The sequence below is a fragment of the Sarcophilus harrisii genome, chromosome 4, assembly GCF_902635505.1.
Source record: "Sarcophilus harrisii chromosome 4, mSarHar1.11, whole genome shotgun sequence".
In the NCBI taxonomy this organism is placed as follows: Eukaryota; Metazoa; Chordata; class Mammalia; order Dasyuromorphia; family Dasyuridae; genus Sarcophilus; species Sarcophilus harrisii.
Genome location: NC_045429.1, coordinates 287,547,709 through 287,569,055, shown reverse-complemented (window position 1 = coordinate 287,569,055; position 21,347 = coordinate 287,547,709). Strand labels below are relative to the sequence as shown.

General features: G+C 35.9%; 1 protein-coding gene across 14 annotated transcripts in view; it reads left to right on the top strand.

Moving 5' to 3' along the window:
• The window catches only part of ZCWPW1 (zinc finger CW-type and PWWP domain containing 1), a 40,380-nt gene that overhangs the window by 12,642 nt on the left and 6,391 nt on the right, over positions 1 to 21,347 (top strand). For 4 of the 14 annotated variants that reach the window (XM_031965287.1, XM_031965290.1, XM_031965288.1 and 1 more), the window contains exons 3-10: positions 9,556 to 9,687; positions 11,605 to 11,721; positions 16,305 to 16,425; positions 16,813 to 16,888; positions 17,497 to 17,625; positions 18,192 to 18,275; positions 18,865 to 18,943; positions 19,332 to 19,408. In XM_031965287.1, coding sequence (XP_031821147.1) covers positions 9,556 to 9,687; positions 11,605 to 11,721; positions 16,305 to 16,425; positions 16,813 to 16,888; positions 17,497 to 17,625; positions 18,192 to 18,275; positions 18,865 to 18,943; positions 19,332 to 19,408 — 815 coding nt within the window. Of the gene's footprint in view, positions 1 to 8,007; positions 8,118 to 9,555; positions 9,688 to 11,604; positions 11,722 to 16,304; positions 16,426 to 16,812; positions 16,889 to 17,496; positions 17,626 to 18,191; positions 18,276 to 18,864; positions 18,944 to 19,331; positions 19,409 to 21,347 lie in introns of all 14 variants that reach the window. The other 10 variants (XM_031965292.1, XM_031965293.1, XM_031965294.1 and 7 more) reach the window with 5 other exon arrangements.

The following is a 21,347-nucleotide window of genomic DNA, read 5'->3' as shown; positions in this document are numbered from 1 at the left end:
GGGATCAGGTTCCCTGGTGTGAATGCCCCACAAGGCCAGCCAAAAGACAAGACAGAAAAAGGAGAAAGTCACAGAAAAGAGTTCAGGAAGTGACAAGAAGGTGAAGGGGCCCCTAGTTACCAACATTAGCAAAGAACAAGCCACTAAAGGAGATGAGAGGAAAACAGAAAAGATACCTTACAATCATGTCATTTCTTTACCTGTCTTCTGGCAGCTTCTCCTATAACCTTGAAAAAGGGGGCCTTCCCATTTGGACAATTCTCCAGAGTAGGAGATGACCTAGATTTCTTTCTTTCTTTCTTTTTTTAATAGCCTTTTATTTACAAATTATATATGTATGGGTAATTTTACATCATTGACAATTGCCAAACCTTTTGTTCCAGTTTTTCCTCTCCTTCCCCCCACCTCCTCCCCCAGATGGCAGGATAACCAGTAGATGTTAAATATATTAAAGTATAAATTAGATACACAATAAATATACATGACCAAACCGTTATTTTGCTGTACAAAAAGAATCGGACTCTGAAATATTGTACAATTAGCCTGTGAAGGAAATCCAAAATGCTGGCAGGCAAAAATATAGGGATTGGGAATTCAATGTAATGGTTCTTAGTCATCCTCCCAAAGTTCTTTCGCTGGGTGTAGCTGGTTCAGTTCAATTTTGCTCCATTGGAACTGGTTTAGTTCATCTCATTGCTGAGGATGGCCAGGTCTATCAGAATTGGGATGACCTAGATTTCTTTGCTTTCATATCATTTTACTTTACTCCTTAACTTTGGGATATTCATTCTCATATATAATCTCTCCCCCTCCTACTACAACTTTAATCCCTTCTTTCTCTTACTATATAAAAGTTTTGATCCTAGAATTTATGAATAAAGTCCTTTCTCAATTTTGGCTTCCTAGCAATCCTAGAATTGATTAGATGAATTAACCCCAGGCCCTCAGTCCTGTGAGTTTCTTGTCTCAAACTTTCCAAAAATGTCTACCTGGCCATGGAAAAGTGGGAGGAGTTTCAGACAGCTCTGTATCTCTCTCTCTCTCTCTCTCTCTCTCTCTCTCACACACACACACACATCAAGTCTCACCAATGAACAGTTTGAAGAGATTGTCCAGTGTGTGCTTAAGAAATACCCACGAGAATGCCTGAATATGACTTGTGGTAGGAGAAGTTGGAGATTAAGGGGAGCAAAGTGGCAGGTATCTGAGTAAGAATAGGCTTACCAGCTCCCCCATTATTCTTCTCTATCTGATAGGCACAGAATAGAGGAAATTTTAGAAGGGAACCCGAAAGATCTTCTAGTTTATAACTGAACCATTAGACAGTATTATAACCAAACTATCTGAGATAGTCAATTTTTTAAAGCCGTTTACATGAGATTAGGCAGATCCATAGTTTAAGTCCTTTTTTTTTTTTTTTTAACAGTACAAGTATTATATAAGCAAAAGTACTGTTTACAATACTTAAGTGAAGATAGATAATGGCCTTTCAGATACTTGAAGGTTAGCATTAAGCTTCCCAACCATTTTCCTGCCTTAATTTTCTCTTTCTCAGGCTGCCTTAGTATATCCTTATTGATTTGATTCTATAGAGATGGAGGAAAAGCTAATTAAAAAATAGTAACTAGACCTACTTTTTGGTCTAGTACATGATATCTTTTCAATTAGCTTATGAGACTAAGGAAGTATATGGGGGGGAGTGTGTGTGTGTGTGTGTGTGTTTTCCATACCTTTTAAATCAATATCCTCTTGCAGAAAGGGCTTGATAGACAGATGAATATAAAATAGAATATTAGTGTCTACTACTATATCCAGATATTGACAGTATCATTCTAGAATATGGAAACAGATAGTTTCAAATCAATCTGAAAAACTTTCCAGAACAAGTTGGTTTGAAAGCCATTGAAAACTAAAGGGGCATGATTTTGGTTTAGAATAAGGAAAAGCTTGTACGCATATACATACATACATTCATATGTGAATATTTTGTGCAGAGCTTGTGATTTCATTAGTGTGGGAAATTCCTGGTTTGGAAATTCTGCACTGCTACAGATAAGCAACTCTTCTATAATTTCAGTGTTAGAAAAGTTGCCTGTGGTATTGAAAGATTAAAGTGACTTGCCTTTGGTCATACAGTTTTTATGTGGTGAAGGCAGAACTTGAACCTAAATCTTCATGATGTCAAGGCTTGTTTTCCACATACCTTACCTCTTTTCTCCAAAGAATTAGAGCTAGACAAAAGTCGATAAGAGTTAATTAATTTTCTATCACTAGAGGTATTGGATTCTTGGTCAGGTACATTTTGGAGTAAATGAATTTCAAGATTCTTTCTAACATCAAAATTTGATAATTTTTCAATTTGGCAAATGATAAAGGGCTGTCTATTTCAGGAATAGAATAAAAGTTTAATCCAAGATATAGAGCCAGAAGGGGAAGAATGCTTATCTTCCTTTGGAAATGTATTATTTACAGTGTTGTATTTTTGTGGGGAATGGATTTAGGGCCATGATGTTCCAGAAACTTCATGTGCTCAATGCATTGAATATTCCCCAGGGACAAAGGAGATAAGTTGTTATTCCTGCTATTACTGATGTGGACAGGTAAGTTTATCATAGTGAAGCAGAGTACATTCCAAGAGTGGGCTTACCTATATAGTTAAGTGGGACATTCTTTCCTAGAGGTTTCTTAGTCCACGAGATACCCCTATTTGTCTGGGTTGCAGAAGAAGCCAGTGAGCACAAATTGTCTTTGGAGTCTTAGAGAATTTAGAATTCTTTAGTTTTCCTTAACTCCTGTACCTTTGATCTCTATAAAGATAAGGATACTACAAATTACTACTGACTGCCATTTTTCTAAAAATTATATTTCCAAAGAGCTGTTGGGGATACCTCACCCCCTCAGAATCCCTATCTCTAAAGAGGACAGAATTGTTCCTGGGACCCAGTCACCCAAATCAGATTATTTAATCTCAGAGAGGAAACAGAACAGGCTTTCCTTAAGCATGAAAAGAAACAAGTAAGTATCAATAGACAACCCCCTTAACATTAAACTTGGGAGCTGGGAGCTATTTCTAATGTATTAGGGAATTGGAGAAATAGCAGATGAGGGGCATATAAGCTTGAACAAGAAAGAGACCATTGTGATGACCTTCTCTCTGTCCACCTACTTTATTTCTTAAAAAATAAAGTTTTATTGTTATCTTTTTTGTTTTCTTATCACCCATATTGTAGTACTCTCCCTAGTAGAGTAAATCTACTAGGCAGATCCTTCATTTGAGTATGGTTTTTTCTATAGCTCAAGTCCCAGTGACCCCACTCTCTTCTTAATTCATAGAGAACATGCTCTTGGCAATGTTAGCAGCTAAGTGGAGCAGTGGATAGAGCACCACTGTGTGACCCTGGGCAAGTCTCTTAATCTTCTTTGCCTTAGTTTCCTCATCTGTAAAATAAGGTGGAGAAGGAAATGGCAAACCACTCCAGTATCTTTGCCAAGAAAACCCCAAATGGGTCATGAAGAGTTGGACACAGCCTGATAAAACAACTAATACAACAAGATCATATTCCTCAGAGCTGGGTGTTTCCTACTGATCAAAGAACTCTGTTGAAGGATGTCGCTATTTTAGTGTGGAGAAATTCCTGTCCCTACAGAATCAAAGAACTGTTTGCTCTCAAGTGCTGAGTTCTCCCTTCATAGTTAGCTTTTTTCACTTTTTCCACCTAGGGTCATATTCTGCTAAATTATCTCTTGCCTCTATTCTCTAATCTTAATTTATCTTAAATCTTACCTTTTGAAGAACCATCAGGAATATGACTGATTAGTGGTCAATCACTGGCTAACTGTCTTCTAATCTCATCAATTTTGATCAGAGAACTTCTCTGTACCTTGTAAAGAGGTGTAATACATTGTAAGCTTTTATACTTCAATCAAGGCTTAAATAGATACTTCACATTATTTCTTTTACCTTCCCTTTTCTAAAACTAGATTAAGAGGTAATCATTTGATTTAGATAGTCACTGATCAACTCCCTTTCCTCCCACCCCCACTTCCTTTTGTCATTCTTTTTTTTTTTTTTAACTATTGAATATATAGTTCTGGTGTTCTGCTGAATTTGCTTTGTTTCATTTACTCTTAAGTCACTTAACTTCTCAGTGCTATAAGAGAACCTTCCAAGACTAAGTGAAATAACAACCCTCTCCTCTATCTGTAAAAATTTTTCCATATTTCCTTGAATTTCCTTCATATTTATAGTATTTTATAGTACCATAATATTCTATTATATTAATATATACAATTTATTCAGTATTCTCTAATTGCTAAAGAAATATTTTTTCATTATGTTATTAGAACATGTGAATATTTTTGCACAGATCCTTTTTTTTGCTGAGGCATTTGGGGTTAAGTGACTTGCCCGAGGTTACACAGCTAAAAAGTGTTAAGTATCTGAGGCCAGATTTGAATTCAGGTCTTCTTGACTTCAGGGCTAGTTCTCTATCTACTGTGCCACCTAGCTGCCTCTCCATTTTGCTTTTTATATACTTTTAATGTGATGTCTTTTAAGTAAAATTAATTGATTTTGTGACTTATTGCAAATTCCTGTATTATTCTACAGATTGTCAACACCAATCTGTCATTCCAACAAAAAATGAATTAGAGTGACTATTTTCCTAGAGTTATAACAATATTGCATTTTATTGCTTAAGTGATTTTTTTTTTTTACCTGTACATATATCAACATTCATTTGCCATCTTTCCCAATTTATTTGGTTTAATTTGCTTTTCTCTGTTAGCAAGTTGTCACATTGTTATTGATAGTTTGCGATTCTTCCTTTGAAAACTGCTTCTTATATTCTTTGACCATCTGTTTATTTATTTATTTGTTTGTTTAAATTAAAGCTTTTTATTTACAAAATATGCATGGGTAATTTTTCCAACATTGACCCTTGCAAAACCATTTGTTCCAAATTTTCCCCTCCTTCCCCCCACCTTCTCCCCTAGCTGGCAGGTAGTCCAATATACACTAAATATGTTGAAATATATGTTATATCTAATACATGTATACATGTTTATGCAGTTATCTTGTTGCACAAGAAAAATCAAATCAAGAAGGAAGGAAAAGAAAAACTGAGAAAGAAAATAATGCAAGCATATAAAAACAGGGAGAGTGAGAATGTTATGTTGTGTTCTATGCTTTGTTCCTGTGAGTCTTCTATCTGGGTGTAGATGGCTCTCTTCATCACTGAACAAGTAGAACTGGTTTGAATCTCATTGTTGAAGAGAGCCACGTTCATCAGAATTGATCATTGTGTAGTCTTGTTGCTGTGTATATTGATCTCCTGGTTCTGGTTCTGCTCATTTCACTTTGCATCAGTTCATGTGGGTCTCTCCAAGTTTCTCTGAAATCATCCTGCTGGTCATTTCTTACAAAACAATAGTATTCCACAGCATTTATATACCATAATTTATTCAGCCATTCTCTAACTGATGGACATTCACTCAGTTTGCAGTTTCTTGCCACTACAAAGAGGGCTGCCACAAACATTTTTGCACATGTGGGTCCCTTTCCCTCCTTTAAGATAATCCCAGTAGAAGTACTGCTGGATCAAAGGGTATGCACAGTTTAACTTTTTGAGCACAGTTCCGAATTGCTCTCCAAAATGGTTGGATCTTTTCACAGGTCCACCAACAATGTATCAGTGTCCCAGTTTCTCACGTCCCCTCCAACATTGGTCATTATCTTTTCTTGTCATCTTTGCCAATCTGACAGTGACAGGTTAAGACAACTTTTCTCAGAGTTGTCTTAATTTGCATTTCTCTGATCAATGGTGATTTAGAGCACCTTTTTATATGACTACAAATAGTTTCAATTTTTTCATCTGAAAATTGTTCATATCTTTTGACCATTTATCATTTGGAAAATTGACCATTTAATCTTAGGGGAATGGCTCTCTTACTCTTATAATTTGAATCAGTTCCTTTATATATCTTGGAATATGACTTTTATTAGAAATGTTAGTAAAGATTTTTTTCCCTCATTACCTGTTTCTTTTCTAATATATAATTTTTTTAATCATGAGTGATAAACTGAAGACAACCTCCATTTCCCACTAATTTGTTTATGATATAACTTTTTATATGTAAGTGATGTACTCATTTGGGGCTTACCTTGATAAATATTGTAAAGAAGTTTTAATCTAAATCTAATTTACAGCATTTTCAACAATTTGGTAGAATTTTTTTGTTTTGGTTTGGGATATGTTTGTTTGTTTTTAATCAAATAATGAGCCTTTTCCCCAGTTATTGAAGTCGTTTGCATTTATCAAATATTATGCTATTTATTTGCTTTTTTATGTTTTGTAGCTAATTTGTTCCATTGATTGAATTTCCTTATTTTTTAAATTGTATATACCAAATCATTTTAATGATTACTGCTTTGCATCAGTTTGAGATTTAAAACCTTTCCGTCTCACTTATTTTTTTATTATTACCCTTAAGATTTTTGGTCTTTTTGTTACTTTTTATGAATTTGATTATTTTTTAAAACATTCTTTGAGGGATTTGACTGTCATTGAATAAACTAATTAATTTAGTTAATATTGTCATTTTTATCATATTTGCTTGACCTAATCATGGACAATGAATATATATTCAAATTTTAGATCTGTGTGTGTTTCTACAAAAGAGTATTTTGTGGTCCTTAGATAAATCTTAGAAGTTCATTCCTAAATATAGGAAGTGTTAAGTGTCTGAGACCAGATTTGAACTCGGGTCCTCCCGATTTCAGGGCTGGTACTCTATCCACTGTACCATCTAGTTGCCCCTTTCAATTAATTTGAGATGAATTTCTGGGGTTCTCAAAGTATACCATCATCTGTAAAAAGAAATATAGATGATATATGTATCACCTATGAAAGGAAATAATTTGGGGGTAGCTAGGTGGTGCAGTGGTTAGAGCACCAGCCCTGAAGTCAAGAGGAAAACACTTCCTAGCTGTGTGACCCAAGACAAGTCATTTAACCCCAATTGCCTCAGCCAAAAAAAAGAAAAGAAAAGAAAAGAAAAAAGAAATAATTTTGTTTTCCTTTTGTGTTTTTCCCCTCAATTTTCTTTTCTTGTTGCTACAACTAACTTTCTAGCACTAAGTTAAATAGTGGTAGTGGTAATGGGCACTTGACCTCTGATTTTTTTTTGGAAAGACCTTTAACTTTTCTCCATTATATATATTTGTTCTTAGATATGGATAAATACTATTTACTTTATTAAGAAAAGGTTCGTTTATTTTTATGATTTCTAGAATTTTAATAGAAATATAGCTAGATTTTGTCAAAATCCTTTTCAGCATTTATTGATATCATGGGTTTTTATCATATATGTTATTCATATTTTTTATATCTATAATCTTTCATATGTTGAACCAACTCTGCACTCCTGGTATAAACTGAGGAACTTGGCCAAGTGTAAAGTTTTTCTAATATATTGTTTTAGCCTACTTGCTAATGCTGTATTTGTAATTTTTATATCTGCACAAACAAAATTCGTAGGGAATAAAAAATGAAGCACTCAAAGGGTGAAAAATCATTGTATCGAATTTCTCTGATAAAGGCTTGATTAAAAAGTATCAGGAATAAGGGCAATTAGATTGGCTTAGTGCATAGAGCACTGGCCCTAAAGTCAGTGGGACCTAAATTCAAATCCCAATCCAGACTCTTTTAACATTTCCTAGTTGTGTAAGCAAGGGGGAAAAAAAAAAAAACAGGTATAGATATATGTAATCAATAGATAAGTGATCAAATAGTGTGAACTGTTCTTGCTTTTTTTTTTAATCACCCTTCATATTCCTCCCTCCAACATTCAAGATAATTTTGCTTGTGATTATTCCCTTATCTTGTCCTACTACTAAGGAACATTGTGACTTCCTTCTTTGTCTATTTTTCCTCCCATTTCCCTCTTGAATTTAATATATTTCTATATTGAGATCTGCATGTATAACCAACTGTATTTAATTTTCAGGAAGATCTGAGTTCAAATAGATCTCAGACCCTAGTTGGACTTATTGTAGTATTGCTGTCATCTTCAGAGTTTACCACTATGCATGTCTCATACCAAGATATTTCCTCATGGTAATTGGAGAGTTTTTCTTGGTTTGTGCGTGGGGCGGGAGGGGGGGGGGGGGGGGGGGGGGGGAAAGGGGTGTGTTGCTCCTGCTTATCAGACTCAGCAAATAAACATCAGGCTCAGGATCTGAAGGGTTAACTCCAGACTAGCTCCCTCCAAGGAATTCTGGTTGTTGAAGTGCTGGTATTCCAATGCTGGAGTCCTATCTTAGGCTTCAGCAATTGTTAAGGTTGGATTTTGCTGAGGTCTCTAATGCAATGATAGACTGTTTAGAGTACTTTGAGATGGCAGAGCTAAAATAGATAATTTCTAGACTCTTTCTGTTGAGGGAGGTCACCCAAAATATCCTAAAGTTTTGCTCTCCTGTGCTTAGTTTAGCTTATGAGCCAGTCATGAATTTGGAGGAGTCTTGAGCTAGATATGTATTATGCAGAACAAAATTGTCTCAAAAGTTCATCTCTTCAAGTCAAGTGGAGGCTTGATGGACTAATATCTGCCTGTCTGAGCTTGAATTCTGTGGAGTTCTGACAGGGTGTCAGCTGGGGATGCTGAGAACTTAACTGTTTTATATATATATATAATTACACAGCTACAGGATAAATGATCTAAAAATTTACAAAAATGTAATTGAGATTAAAATGAAAAATATCAAACATCAAGAAAAAAATAAGTGTCTGAATAGCAAAAAAATATTTAGAGATGTTTTTAGGGAAGATTGCTAAAATTTTAATTCTTAAAAATATTCTATCAGACCTTAGAGACTCAATATGACTAATCCATTGAAAGAATCATTTCTAGATTCTCCCACAAAACCAGGAATCCACAATAATTATCTCCAAATTCTTAGGAAATTCTAGGATAGAAAAGCTGTCAGGGCAGATCCAGAGCAAAGGGTAGAGGGAAGAATCCAAGTAGACAACTTTATAGGACCTTTAGACATTCCCAGCTGATTCTTTTCCTCCCTGAAAAGATTGCATATATATAGTACTACCTATCTCTTAATCAGAGAAATATAGCCCTTATTAAATTAGGGCTATATATTAAATTAACTATAATTATTATTATATTCTATTATAATAATTATATTAATATTTATACCAGAATATATTATTTATAATTATTATGTTATATATTGTTTGTATTACAATAATTATATTAATATAATTAATGGTTGTAATATATGTTAATTTTTATAATAACTATGATTTAATTATAGTTATTTAATTTATACTTTATATTTTTCCAGCAAAGGAGATTCTGATATGTGGTGTGAGATGATTATCTAAATGTCTTTTTCATTATATTGTAATCCAATTTTGCATATAGTTTTAAAAATAAGTATTCTCCTAGTTTTTTTCTAATATTTTTTTCTAACTGCTTTTTAAATTTTAATATTTTAAAAATGAACTTCCAACTTTATTTTCTTGTGTTTCTTGTGTCTAGAAGATGAGAAAACTGAATTAGCCAAAAGGGCTCGTAAACACAGACGGAAGGGGCAACCAAGGAAAATAGTGCAAGGCTACACCCAGATTAGTGACCAGGAAGAAGCTGGGGGAGAGAAGACAAGCAATTTCAGTGAGTTTGGGTACAGAAAATTTTAATTGAGTATGAAAGAAAAGAAACAAGAATTTGGAAGAGAGAAGAATAAAATTCACAAGAAACCTAGTGAGGACTGATGTCCTTACAAAAGATTACAGAATTCTTACAAAGTGTTAACTCATTAGAGTTGATAGAGACAATAATTATCTAATTTAGCATGGTTCAGTATGATTGATCTAATCCTAGAAGGAGATGTTATGGACCAGAACTTGAAACAAGGTACTAAGTGGAATTGAGGAGACAATGGTTAAATCTAGTTTAGCATTGATTTAATTATACAACAGATAATGGTTTCCCAGTGATATAATGATTGGTGTGTACTCAGTGAACAGCATATAAGCAAGAAACTCCCGGAGTACTCCTTGGTCCTGAGAGCTTCTTGCTTATATGATCTCTCTAAAGGTGTGAACACAAGCATTATTTCTATCAGTTCCAGGAATCCTTACAGACTGGATTTACATAGTTCCTCCCCCTATTCCCCAAGTATCTTTTTTTTTTCCTTGGCAAGGCGATCAGGGTCAAGTAACTTACCCAGGATCACATAGCTAGCAAGTGTCAAGTGAATGAAGTCACATTTGAACTCAAATCCTCCTAACTCCTGGGTAGCCTCCTATCCACTGTGCAACCTAGCTGATTTAAAAAGATACCAGGTCTTTTCAAATCACTTCAACAAGGAAAAAGAAAGGATAGCTTTAGTGAGCTGCAACCTGATGAAAGAAATAAAGGTGACATCCTTTTTTTTTTTTTTTTAATAACTTTTTATTGACAGAACCCATGCCTGGGTAATTTTTTTTACAACATTATCCCTTGCACTCACTTCTGTTTGAACTTTTCTCCTCCCTCCCTTTACCCCCTCCCCCAGATGGCAAGCAGTCCTATACAAGTTAAATATGTCACAGTGTATCCTAGATACAATATATGTGTGCAGAACCAAACAGTTCTCTTATTGCATGGGGAGAATTGGATTCAGAAGGTAAAAATAACCCGGGAAGAAAGCAGTTTACATTCATTTACCAGTGTTTTTTCAATGGGTGCAGCTGCTTCTGTCCATTCTTGATCAATTGAAACTGAGTTAGATCTCTTTGTCGAAGAATCCACTTCCATCAGAATACATCCTCATACAGTATCATTGTTGAAGTATATAATGATCTCCTGGTTCTGCTCATTTCACTTAGCATCAGTTCATGTAATTCTCTCCAGGCCTCTCTGTATTCATCCTGCTGGTCATTTCTTACAGAACAATAATATTCCATAACATTCATATACCACACTTTACCCAACCATTCTCCAGTTGATGGGCATCCATTCATTTTCCAGTTTCTAACAAACAGGGCTGCCACAAACATTTTGTCACATACAGGTCCTAAAGGTCACATCTTAAAAAGAATTTACCAGGGGCAGCTAGGTGTCCCAGTGGATAGAGCACTAGCCCTGAAGTCAAGAGGACCTGAGTTCAAATGTGGTCTCAGACACGTAACACCAATTACCTCAGGGAAAAAAAGATTTTACCACAACACTAAGATGTCAATCAAGATATATTCTTTTTGACATAGGGGAGACTCATTTTAACTGGAGAAAAGAGTTAAACATTATTTGACAGTAGAAGGAAATTGGAGCACCTTAACTGTAGAAACTGATTCCTATCTTTATATCCCTCACAGCTAGCTAGTGAATGCTTAATAAATGTTTGATAATTGATTGATTTCAGTGAAATTCTGTGAACTTGGAAATTCACTAGATTCAGTATTCTTATGTGAAAAATGAGATTAGATTAGATTAGATAATTTCCAAGTTCTCTACCTCGGACCATGTGATGGTTCTATGACTTTTAGAGAAACCAACTAGGAAAGGGAATATTTATGAGAGATTCATCTTACTTATGTCTGATTTTAGGCCAGTGTATAGCCTGGGTACAATGCTCCTTTCCCAGCTGTGCAAAATGGAGACGACTACTTGGGAATACTGATCCCTCAGTCCTGCCAGATGACTGGTCATGCAGTCAAAATACAGGTAAAAAAAAAAGAAAGATTTGTTTTATATATACCCCATTGATGAGTTTGACTGTTCAAGTAGAATAAATGTAATCTTAAAGGCTGTTTTTCAACAAAGCATTTCTTATTTATATGTTAAAGATTATATAAGATTTATTCATTGATAATACATAGGTGTAACTTTGTTCTATCTGATTTTCAATATCAAACAAACTCTAAAATAAAGAGTTTTCCATTGACAACTCAGCTCAAAATATATGTGCATAATTTTCTTAATATATATATAGGATACATATATCCTAATATAGCATAAAATAAGGAACTAGTGTTGGGACAAAAATGAAATGATTCCATCCCTCAAAAATCTTGCATTTTACATATATACAAACTTGATTGGGGGTAAAGCAGGAGTTGAATATAATCCCTTTATCCCTTTAACAAGATGAAATGTTCCTTGATAGAATTGAAAGGGAAAACTGCCATTGATTTATTTAAGACTGGAAACAAATTAGTGGCCCTTAAAAATTGTGCCCTGCTAGTTTTGCAATCAGTTCAAACAAAAGCCAGCAGCCAGGGAAAATTGGCTCCTAAAAGGAAATTACTCTTCACCTGGGTGGATGGGGTAATGATTTTTCATCTCCTCCTTGCCCCTCATTGGCCATGATATCATTAGAAGAGCTAACCCACTCCATAGCATATACTGCCTCTAAGAAAAGTACAGAGGGAAGGCCTTCTCTGAAAGCAGAAAAGAGGTCTGGGGAAGGTGCAGGATAATGATACCTCTAGAAGTCAAGAATTTCATGCCTCTTTTACATCCTAAGAACATCCTGTTTCCTCCATCTGAGTCTTATTTCTCACATACTCTAAGTTTGTTATTATTCTTCCTCAGACCCTGGGTGTATTTGAGAGTCATTATGTCCTAAGTTTATAGAAGGAATATTTACTGTTCTTACTATGTCATCTTAGCAAATATCTCTGCATTGAACTAATGATGTTAATTGGCAAATTACTAAAGGTAAGGTCACAGGTTCTTTAATTTTAAGAGTGCAGATCCACATGCTATTCCCTTAAACCTTTTCTTGGAAAGAAGATTACTAACAAAAGGATAGGGAATTAAAAAAGGTTTTATTGAGATAATAAAATCATAGATCTAGAAGTAGAAGAGACCTTAAGGACCAACTCTCTGTTTACAAATGAATAAATGAAGCTCCTAGAAGGGAAGGGGCCTGCCCAAGATCATACAGTTAATAAGCATCAGAAGCAAAATTAAATCCAAGACTTCTGGAGCTTAGTCAGAAAGAAATATTAAGTATGAAATGCTGAGATAAGAAAAGATTGGGTTCTACCTATGGGAGATAACCTGGGTAAATATAGAGGTATGAGATGGAATGTCTATTTTGAAGAACATCTGGCAGTCTTTTTTGCCTTGAATATAGAGTTTGTGTGAAGTGTTTAAAGGGGAACAGTATGCAATAAATCTTGGAATCATATAGTTGATGACTTTAAATATAAGTTCTAAAGAGTTTGTGTTTTATACTAGAGGCAACAGATGAATTTTTAGTAAAATAGTGAAGTATTTAGTGCCTTTGAAAAATATTTTGACAGCTGTGTGGATGAATTAGAAGAACAAAAAATGAAAGCGGGAGGTAAATTAAAAAGCTATCAGAGCAATCAGTATGAAAATTGTTAAGGACCTAATCTGTTGTGATAGTTGACTGGAGAGAAGATGACAAGATACAAGAGATATCTTGGAAGCAGAACTAACAAATCTTGGCAACTTAAAGGATTTGGGCAGGGTTTGGGGAGAGGAAAGAATCCATGTTGATTTCAGGGTTAGAAATCTGGGTGTCTTGGGGGATAGTGATACCCTCAATAGAAACAGTTTTAAGTGATTAATTATATTTTGAACATGTTGAATTTAAAATATGTGGAGATATCATACATACAGTTGATCCTATTAAACTATTGCTTAAGAGAAATATTAGGAAGATAGAAAGAAAGAAAAATAGATGGATGAGTAGATAGAAGGTGAGGAAGAAAATTAAGAAAGAAAAAGGAAGGAAGGAAAGAGTAATTATTCATCTAGAGCAGTAGTTCTTAGAGGAGCAACTAAGTAGCACAGTGGATAGAGTGCCAGGCTTCAGTAATATGTTGACTACAAATCCATTCTCAGGCACTTACAAGTTATGTGACCCTGGGCATGTCACTTAACCCTGTTTGCCTCACTTTCCTTATATATAAAATGAGCTACAGAAGGAAATGGAAAACCATTCCAGTGTCTTTGCCAAGAGAATCCCAAATGGAGTCACAAAGAGTCAAACATGACTGAAAAAATGACCCAATAATAACAGTTCTCTAATTTTTTGGTTCTAGGATTCCTTTATGGCAGGGGTCCTCAAACTTTTTAAATAGGGGGCCAGTTCACTGTCCCTCAGACTGTTGCAGGGCCAGACTATAGTAAAAACAAAAACTTTGTCTTATGAGTCTTTAAATAAAGAAACTTCATAGCCCTGGGTGAAGGGGATAATCGTCCTAAGCTGCTGCATCTGGCCTGCGGGCGGTAGTTTGAGGACCCCTGCTTTATGGATAAAAATGATTAAGGCTTCCTCTCTCCTCTTCCCCACAAGAGCTTTTATGAGTTATATCGATATTTACTACATTAGGAATTAAAATATCTTAGTATGAAAATTTTTTGGCTTAATGACTCCTGGGTATCTCCAGACACACTTAAAGAACTGCTGGCCTAAACATAAGTGAACCCATGGAGACAGATGAATTCATTAAGGGAGGGACTGTAAAGACAAAAACAAAGAAGGGGTCTAGGACAGCCTTGGGGAAAGAGATGGAACAAGATCCAGTAAAGAAGAATGAGAAGTATTGATCAGACAAGTCAGAAAAGAATTAAAGCTAAATGATGTGTGATATAGTTCCAGTGCATTGGGAAGAGAGAGTATTCAAGAAGAGAAGGTGTTCTACCATGTCAACAGGTATATGAAAAGAGGTAAAAGAGAACAGAGGCTATCTGTTTTAGCAGTTAAGGAATCTGAGTAACTTAAGAAAAAGCTGTTTCAGAAAAATGGTCAGATTCCAAATTGTAAGATATTCTACCCTTTAATTCCAGGCATTTTCACTGGCAAACATCTCATGCTTAGAATGTTCTCCCTTCTCATATATACCTCCCAGCTTCCTGGGAGTTTCATTTAAAATCCTACCTTTTACTGGAAGCCTTTCCTTCTTCACTGTTGTTCTAAGGCTTTTCTTCTGCTGATTATCTACAATTTTTCCTGCATATAGCTTGTTTTGTACATGTTTACATGTTGCTTTTCCTATTTATACTGTGTTTCTCAAGGGCAAAAACTTACTTTTCTTTATATCCCCAGCATTTAACCCTAAGTATCTGATACTGAGAAGGTGTTTAATAAATGGTTATTGACTGATTTACTGGGTGAGTATTTCTAGAGTTTGGTAATGAAAGAGAAAAACTAGAGATGAAAAGGGTGTACGAGAGTTTGTTGTTGTTTTTAACAACTAAGTAAGGCTGGGCATATGTAGGCTTTGAGGAAAGAAGCAGTGATTAAATTGAGAAAGAGAAAGGGTCTGTTAATGTTGAAGAAAGAAGATACACACAGCCACACACACACACACACCACAGAAAAGGCAGAAAAGGCCCTAGAATAACCTCTAGTTGAATAATACTCCATATGAGGAGTGGTAACCCTTTCTATACCCCTTTATGAAATCACTCCTTATCACCTGGAGAGCTGCATCTCCTAGGGCTGCCAGCTAGAATCTCTTTTTCTGCCATCTGTGACACCTTAGATCTTCAACTCTTATAGCTCAGCAGCAAATTGACTCAATAGATGAGTCATATATAAATCGAAGCTGGCTCTGCACTGAAGTAAATTGAGAATATCTATACATGATTGGGGAAGATCCCATTAAATGCAGAATAACTGGAACACTAGCTGTCATCTCAACTGAAGAAAAGGAAATAGACTGAAGCTATATAGAAGGAGGAGTTTAATTCAACATTAGGAGGATTCCTTCATCATGAAAATTGTTTAATAATAGAGAAAACAGGGGCAGCTAGTTGGTGTAGTGGATAGAGCACTAGCCCTGAAGTCAGGAAGACCCAAGTTCAAATCTGGCCTCAGACACTTAACACTTCCTAACTGTGACTCTGGGCAAGTCACTTAGCCTCAATTGCCTCAGCAAAAAAAAAAATAATAATAATAGAGAAAACAATAAAGGAAAGTTTTGAAGTTTTATCTTCTAAGATCCTTTAAAAGAGGGAATGACTTACTTATCTGGCATTGGATCTGTTTGGCTTATCTAAGTACAATGTGAAGGGTGGAATGACTACTCAGGGAGAATTTTTCTGGTGAATTTTCCTCAAGAAATGGGATATATAAATAGTTGTAGAGTCTCTAAATTGTATGGTAAGGAGTCCTCTCTGGCTGGTATTCTTTTTCCATGTCCTTATTTCAGATGCCTTTCTCATTTTTTACATGAAGGTACCAGCTGTTCCTTTCCTTTGCCAAAATCCAGATGTGAGCCTTCTTAGTTCTTTTTCTACCTCATCTCCCTTGTCCCTCTTCACAGATTTACAGTTTAACCATTGTGACATTCCTGAGGAAAACTGGTCAGGGTGTGAGACCGATGTGGTTTATGCTTCCTACATCCCAGGATCCATCATCTGGGCCAAGCAATATGGTTACCCCTGGTAGGAAGTAGTGGGAACATTCCAAACTTATAGGAATGGGGAAAAGAAGGTTAGAATTGGATAAGGAAAAGTAAATGGGTATTCTTTACAGTGGAAAAAGAAAGTATGAAAGAAAGCTATAGTGGAATTTTAAGGCAATAAAAAAGGTGGAAGTTCTCTGAGTTGTGTAAGACCTATTAGGATTCCTGGGGAGGACAAAGGATAATGTTGAAAGGAAACTGAAATTTTCCATATATTTTTCCTATTCCTAAACAATATTCATTGGCTGTGATATAGAAAGGAGCTAAGACTGAGGAAGAGGATTTTAGGAATATGTTATGAGTGGGTTTGGGTTCAGTTCATGCAGTGCCTTAATTCTTCTTCCCCCTACCAATCTCTGTGGTGTAGGTGGCCTGGAATGGTAGAATCAGATCCTGATCTTGGGGAATATTTCCTCTTTGCTTCTCAACAAGACGTCCTGCCTGTGAGTTTGAGCTTGCCAGACAACTTTTTTCCTTTCCAGAATGTGGGGATCAGATCCTCATAGAATATTTGACTAGAAAAGAAGATGCTTTCCTTAGAACTTAAAGACTCTCTTGCAAAGATAGATATATTTCTATAGGCATACATAATCAAGAGACCCAAGCAGAAACACATATATAGAGTTGTCTGCTGATTGACACAGACACCTGGAATTTTTGTATATAAATAAATACAATGTCCCTTATTATGATATGATTTTAATGTTCATGTGTATGTAGTGTTCTCTTCATTTTTATAATATATGATGGTTCTCTGTGGGAGCAAGTTTCTTGGGGAGGTTTTCTGGAGGCAGCTTTAGTTTCAGTTCCAAGTACGGGAGATTCACAAAGTTTCTATTCTCCATGCTGAGAGCAGAATGAGTGAAAAGTATAAGAAAGGAAAAAGAAAAAGCATTAGATTTCATAGGGAATTCCCTTACAAGATAGAAGGGGCTCAGGAATCTACTTTCCAGTGGTTTCCCACTCTCTTCCCTGCCCATCTCTGTAGACTAGGAGAACAGAAGTAGGAGAAGGATATAGGGCTTTATCATGAGTATTTTTCTGATTCCAGTCCAAATACCATGTGACATTTTTTGGGGACACTGCTTCTCGAGCCTGGATCCCTTCCAATATGTTGAAGAACTTCCGGGAGCTGTCCCTGGAACAGGTTGAACCGGTGAGGAGCTCACAGGAGTTAAGGGTAAAGGGAATTTCCTACTCCATCATATCTCTGTCAGTATCCTTGAACTTCTTTGGAGTCTCCTGGGAGAGGTTTGTTTTGAGATCTAGAAAGTCAAGCCCCAATTTGAGATTGTCTTTGAAAGTCTCTGCTCCCAGATGTAAGCCAATGAACCTTCATTCCCTTTAATGTTCCTGATTATAGCCTCTTTTTCAAAATACATGTGATTGTTGATTTAGAGCTGGAAAGGAACTTAGACGCCATCCAAAAGGGTTAAATGACCTACCCTACATCACTCAAGTAATAAATTACAGAGCTGGGCCTAAAGGAAACCAAAGTACTGACCTAAAATTTGTGGAATCAGCTCAGCCTCATTCAATATGCTTATAATATCTATCTTAGAATGTCTAAGGAAAACTTCTATTTGTTGGCTGATATTGCTGGGAGTGGGGGACTCATAGTGTATAACTAGGAGGCCTTTGTAGATTTTAGAAGCTTGTCATGTTGGAAATATCCTAGGGTTCATTCTTCCTGTCTTCATTATTAAATGTAGCCAGCTCTTAATATTTAACTTTTTGCCATTCCAGAAAAGGATCAGGAACAAAGACTGTAGCCAGAAGCTGATGGCAGCCCTAGTGATGGCCCAAGATGCCCAGCGGATCAGTATTCAGGTGGAAGAATATCACACCCCTCTTATTACTCCTCAGCTACCCCTTTCCCTGGAGAAGATAAGGCTCTGTTCTCTCCCACAGCACAATCATAATCTGAAGACTTGTTACCCTCTTCCTCACTAATATTCCCTACTCTGTTTAATTTGATTTCTTCCCCTGCCTCTGGGAAAGGTAATCTCTCTCAGTCCCTTCTGTGCCAAGAAAACCCCAGCTCCTTTCCAGGCTCAAATTTCACACTTTCAAGGTGCTTCCTATTGCTGTAATTTCAACTGTCTCCCTCTGCTGTTAGGAAGAATTAGCCACAGTGATTTCATCTTTCTCAAAAGTCACAGATAAAATAAAGTATTAAAGTGAACCTATAATTAAGGCAAATCCATAACAAATTGAACAAAAACAGATGAAAAACCTAAGCAAAACCTCCAAAATCCAAATCCAAATGATCAAAGCTGCAGAAGGTATCCTAAGGGCTGGTTGCAAAGGGAAAAGAGCTACTTTTCTAAGGGCATCTAACAGGCTTGTTTTTCCTATCTCTATCTCTTCCCTTCCTCTCCCCATACCTCCCTTCCCTCTCCTCCAACTCCTTTTTTAGGATCGACTTAGCTTGTTTGGCTTCCACATCCGCTATAAGGAAGATGCAGCAGAGTCTGGCAGCAGTGAAGAGGGAAGAGGTAGGAACAGCTAGCAGGCATGAGAAAAAGATCAGGAAGGGAATGAGGAGGGAAGGTTGGAGTTGGGAGTGGAATATGTGATATCTCTTGAAGGATTGAAATTGTTTTGTGCTTCTTTTTATCTCCCTTCAGCTCCTTAGTTCAGGACTTCTTTATATAGGGAGAAGCCAACTTAACAAATGAGATTGATAGGAAGGAATAGAGAATAGAGGAAAGAAGAGGAGAGAGGTGAATCGAGTTGGTGATTAGATCTGCAAAAGGAAAAGCATAGGTGTAGAATTTTTTCTGTTTCCGAGAATTCAGTACAGATATAAAGGGAGGTGGAAGAAGCGATTCATACTGAGCTTTCAAAAAATAACTATTTAAAGTGTCCTATTATCTGTTCTAGACTTATTTTTCCAAGAGGCTAAAAAGCCCCACAGAGCTGGAAACTCAAATTCTTATATTTCAAAGGAAGAAAACAAGGTAAGAGCTGCCTTACAAATTGGTCTAAATATAGATCTCAAGGTTTCCTCTCAGTATACTCTCTCAAAGATAAACCTTATTAAATTCTGAAATTTATAGTGCCATCTAATTGGTATGAGTCATTTCTAAATAAGTCTATCTTCTAATATTAAAGATCTCTAGATAAGAAATGTCCACTTTTTTTCCCTTATTTAACTATTAATTTCTAGGTTGGGTCTGAAGAAGAGTGACTATTTCGAAGTTCCAGATATTCTGTAGTTTTAAATTCCTAATAATGTAATTCATGAGCCCCCATCATTTATCTTTTTTTTTTTAATTTTGGGGGTTTGTTTGTTTTTTGCAATTAGAGCTAAGTAACTTAACCCTGAGTCACACAACTAGGAAGTATTAAATCTCTGAAGCCAGTTTTAAACTCAGGTCTTCCTGACTACAGGGCCAGTGCTCTATTCAATGAGCCATCTAGCTGCCCCTCACCATTTATTTTTAATAATTATCCAGTCTTATCTCAAAAGAAAGTATTTACTAAGATGACATAGCAGGAACAACAATATTAGAATATCCTCCCATATAGTATGAACTATCACAAATATTTACAGCATTAGAGTATTCACAGAAAGTACATAAGTAGAAATGCATACATGTAGGGACCCATGTGGCCAAGGCAGTTCACAAATCTAGGACTGTGAGTCTAGACATCCTTTCCTTTTTTTTAAATTGTCCTCTTACTGTTCCACCAGGCTGTCATGTCTTTTCTAGACAAGTCACACAACCAAACTACTTAGGTCAGTTCCTTTCTGTAACTCTACCCCAGTGGCAACCCCAGATCTTCTGCTTAGACTAATTGAACACACTCCCCTGTTGAGTTTGGCAACTCCTGTGGACAAGTAGCTCCATTCAAGATGTCATGCTTTGTGGAAGTCTAATCTAATTCCCACAAAAACAATTTGCCTCTACTGGGATGAGTTCTTCTGTAGTTGGCTGGCTCTTTCTTGGGTTCACAGAAGTTACATTTACAGTTGTCTCCTGCCTTTGACTAACTTCTTATAGTGTGTCTGTGTGTCTGTGTGTCTGTGTGTGTGTCTGTGTATGTGTATGTGTGTGTGTATTTCTGAATATGTATGTGTCAGTGTGAGCATGTATATGTCTTCCTTTTTAAAAGCCCACTACTGATTAGCCAGTCCTTCAGACAACCAGTGGCTAGCTGCCCTAGGATTCCATCAAGCATGTCTAGAAAACAATATGTTCCTAAAAGGTTTACAAAGTACAAATCCTTTTATATTCTAAGATCTTTTTTTATTGCAACTTTTCAAGTTTATTTTTAATAATGTTTTATTTTTCCAATTGTATATAAAGGTAGCTTTCAACATTCATTTTTGTAAGATATTAAGTTCCAGATTTTCTTTTCTCTCCCCTTTCCTTACTTCTCCCCTCTCTAAGACATCAAGCAATCTGATATAGGTTTTACATGTACAATCATTTTAAACATATTTCCATATTAATCATGTTATGAGAGAAAAATCAGACCAAAAGGGAAAAAGCAAACAAATTTTTAAAAAGGTGAAAATAACTGCTTTGATCTGCATTCAATCTCCATATTCTCCCTTTGGATGGCATTTTCCATATGTTATTCCAGGCCATTGGAATTATCTTGGATCAATTTATTGCTGAGAAGAGCTACATCTATCATAGATGATCATCACAAAATCTTGCTGCTACTGTATATAGTGTTCTCCTGGGTCTGCTCACTTCACTTTGCATCAGTTTACACAAGTCTCTCCAAGCTTTTCTAAAATTAGTTTGCTCACCATTTCTTATAGAACAATAATAATATTCCGTAACATTCATATACCGTAACTTTTCCAGCCATTCTCTAACTCCAGCATCCACTCAGTTCCCTACTACTACAAAAAGAGTTGCCATAAACATTTTTGCACATGTG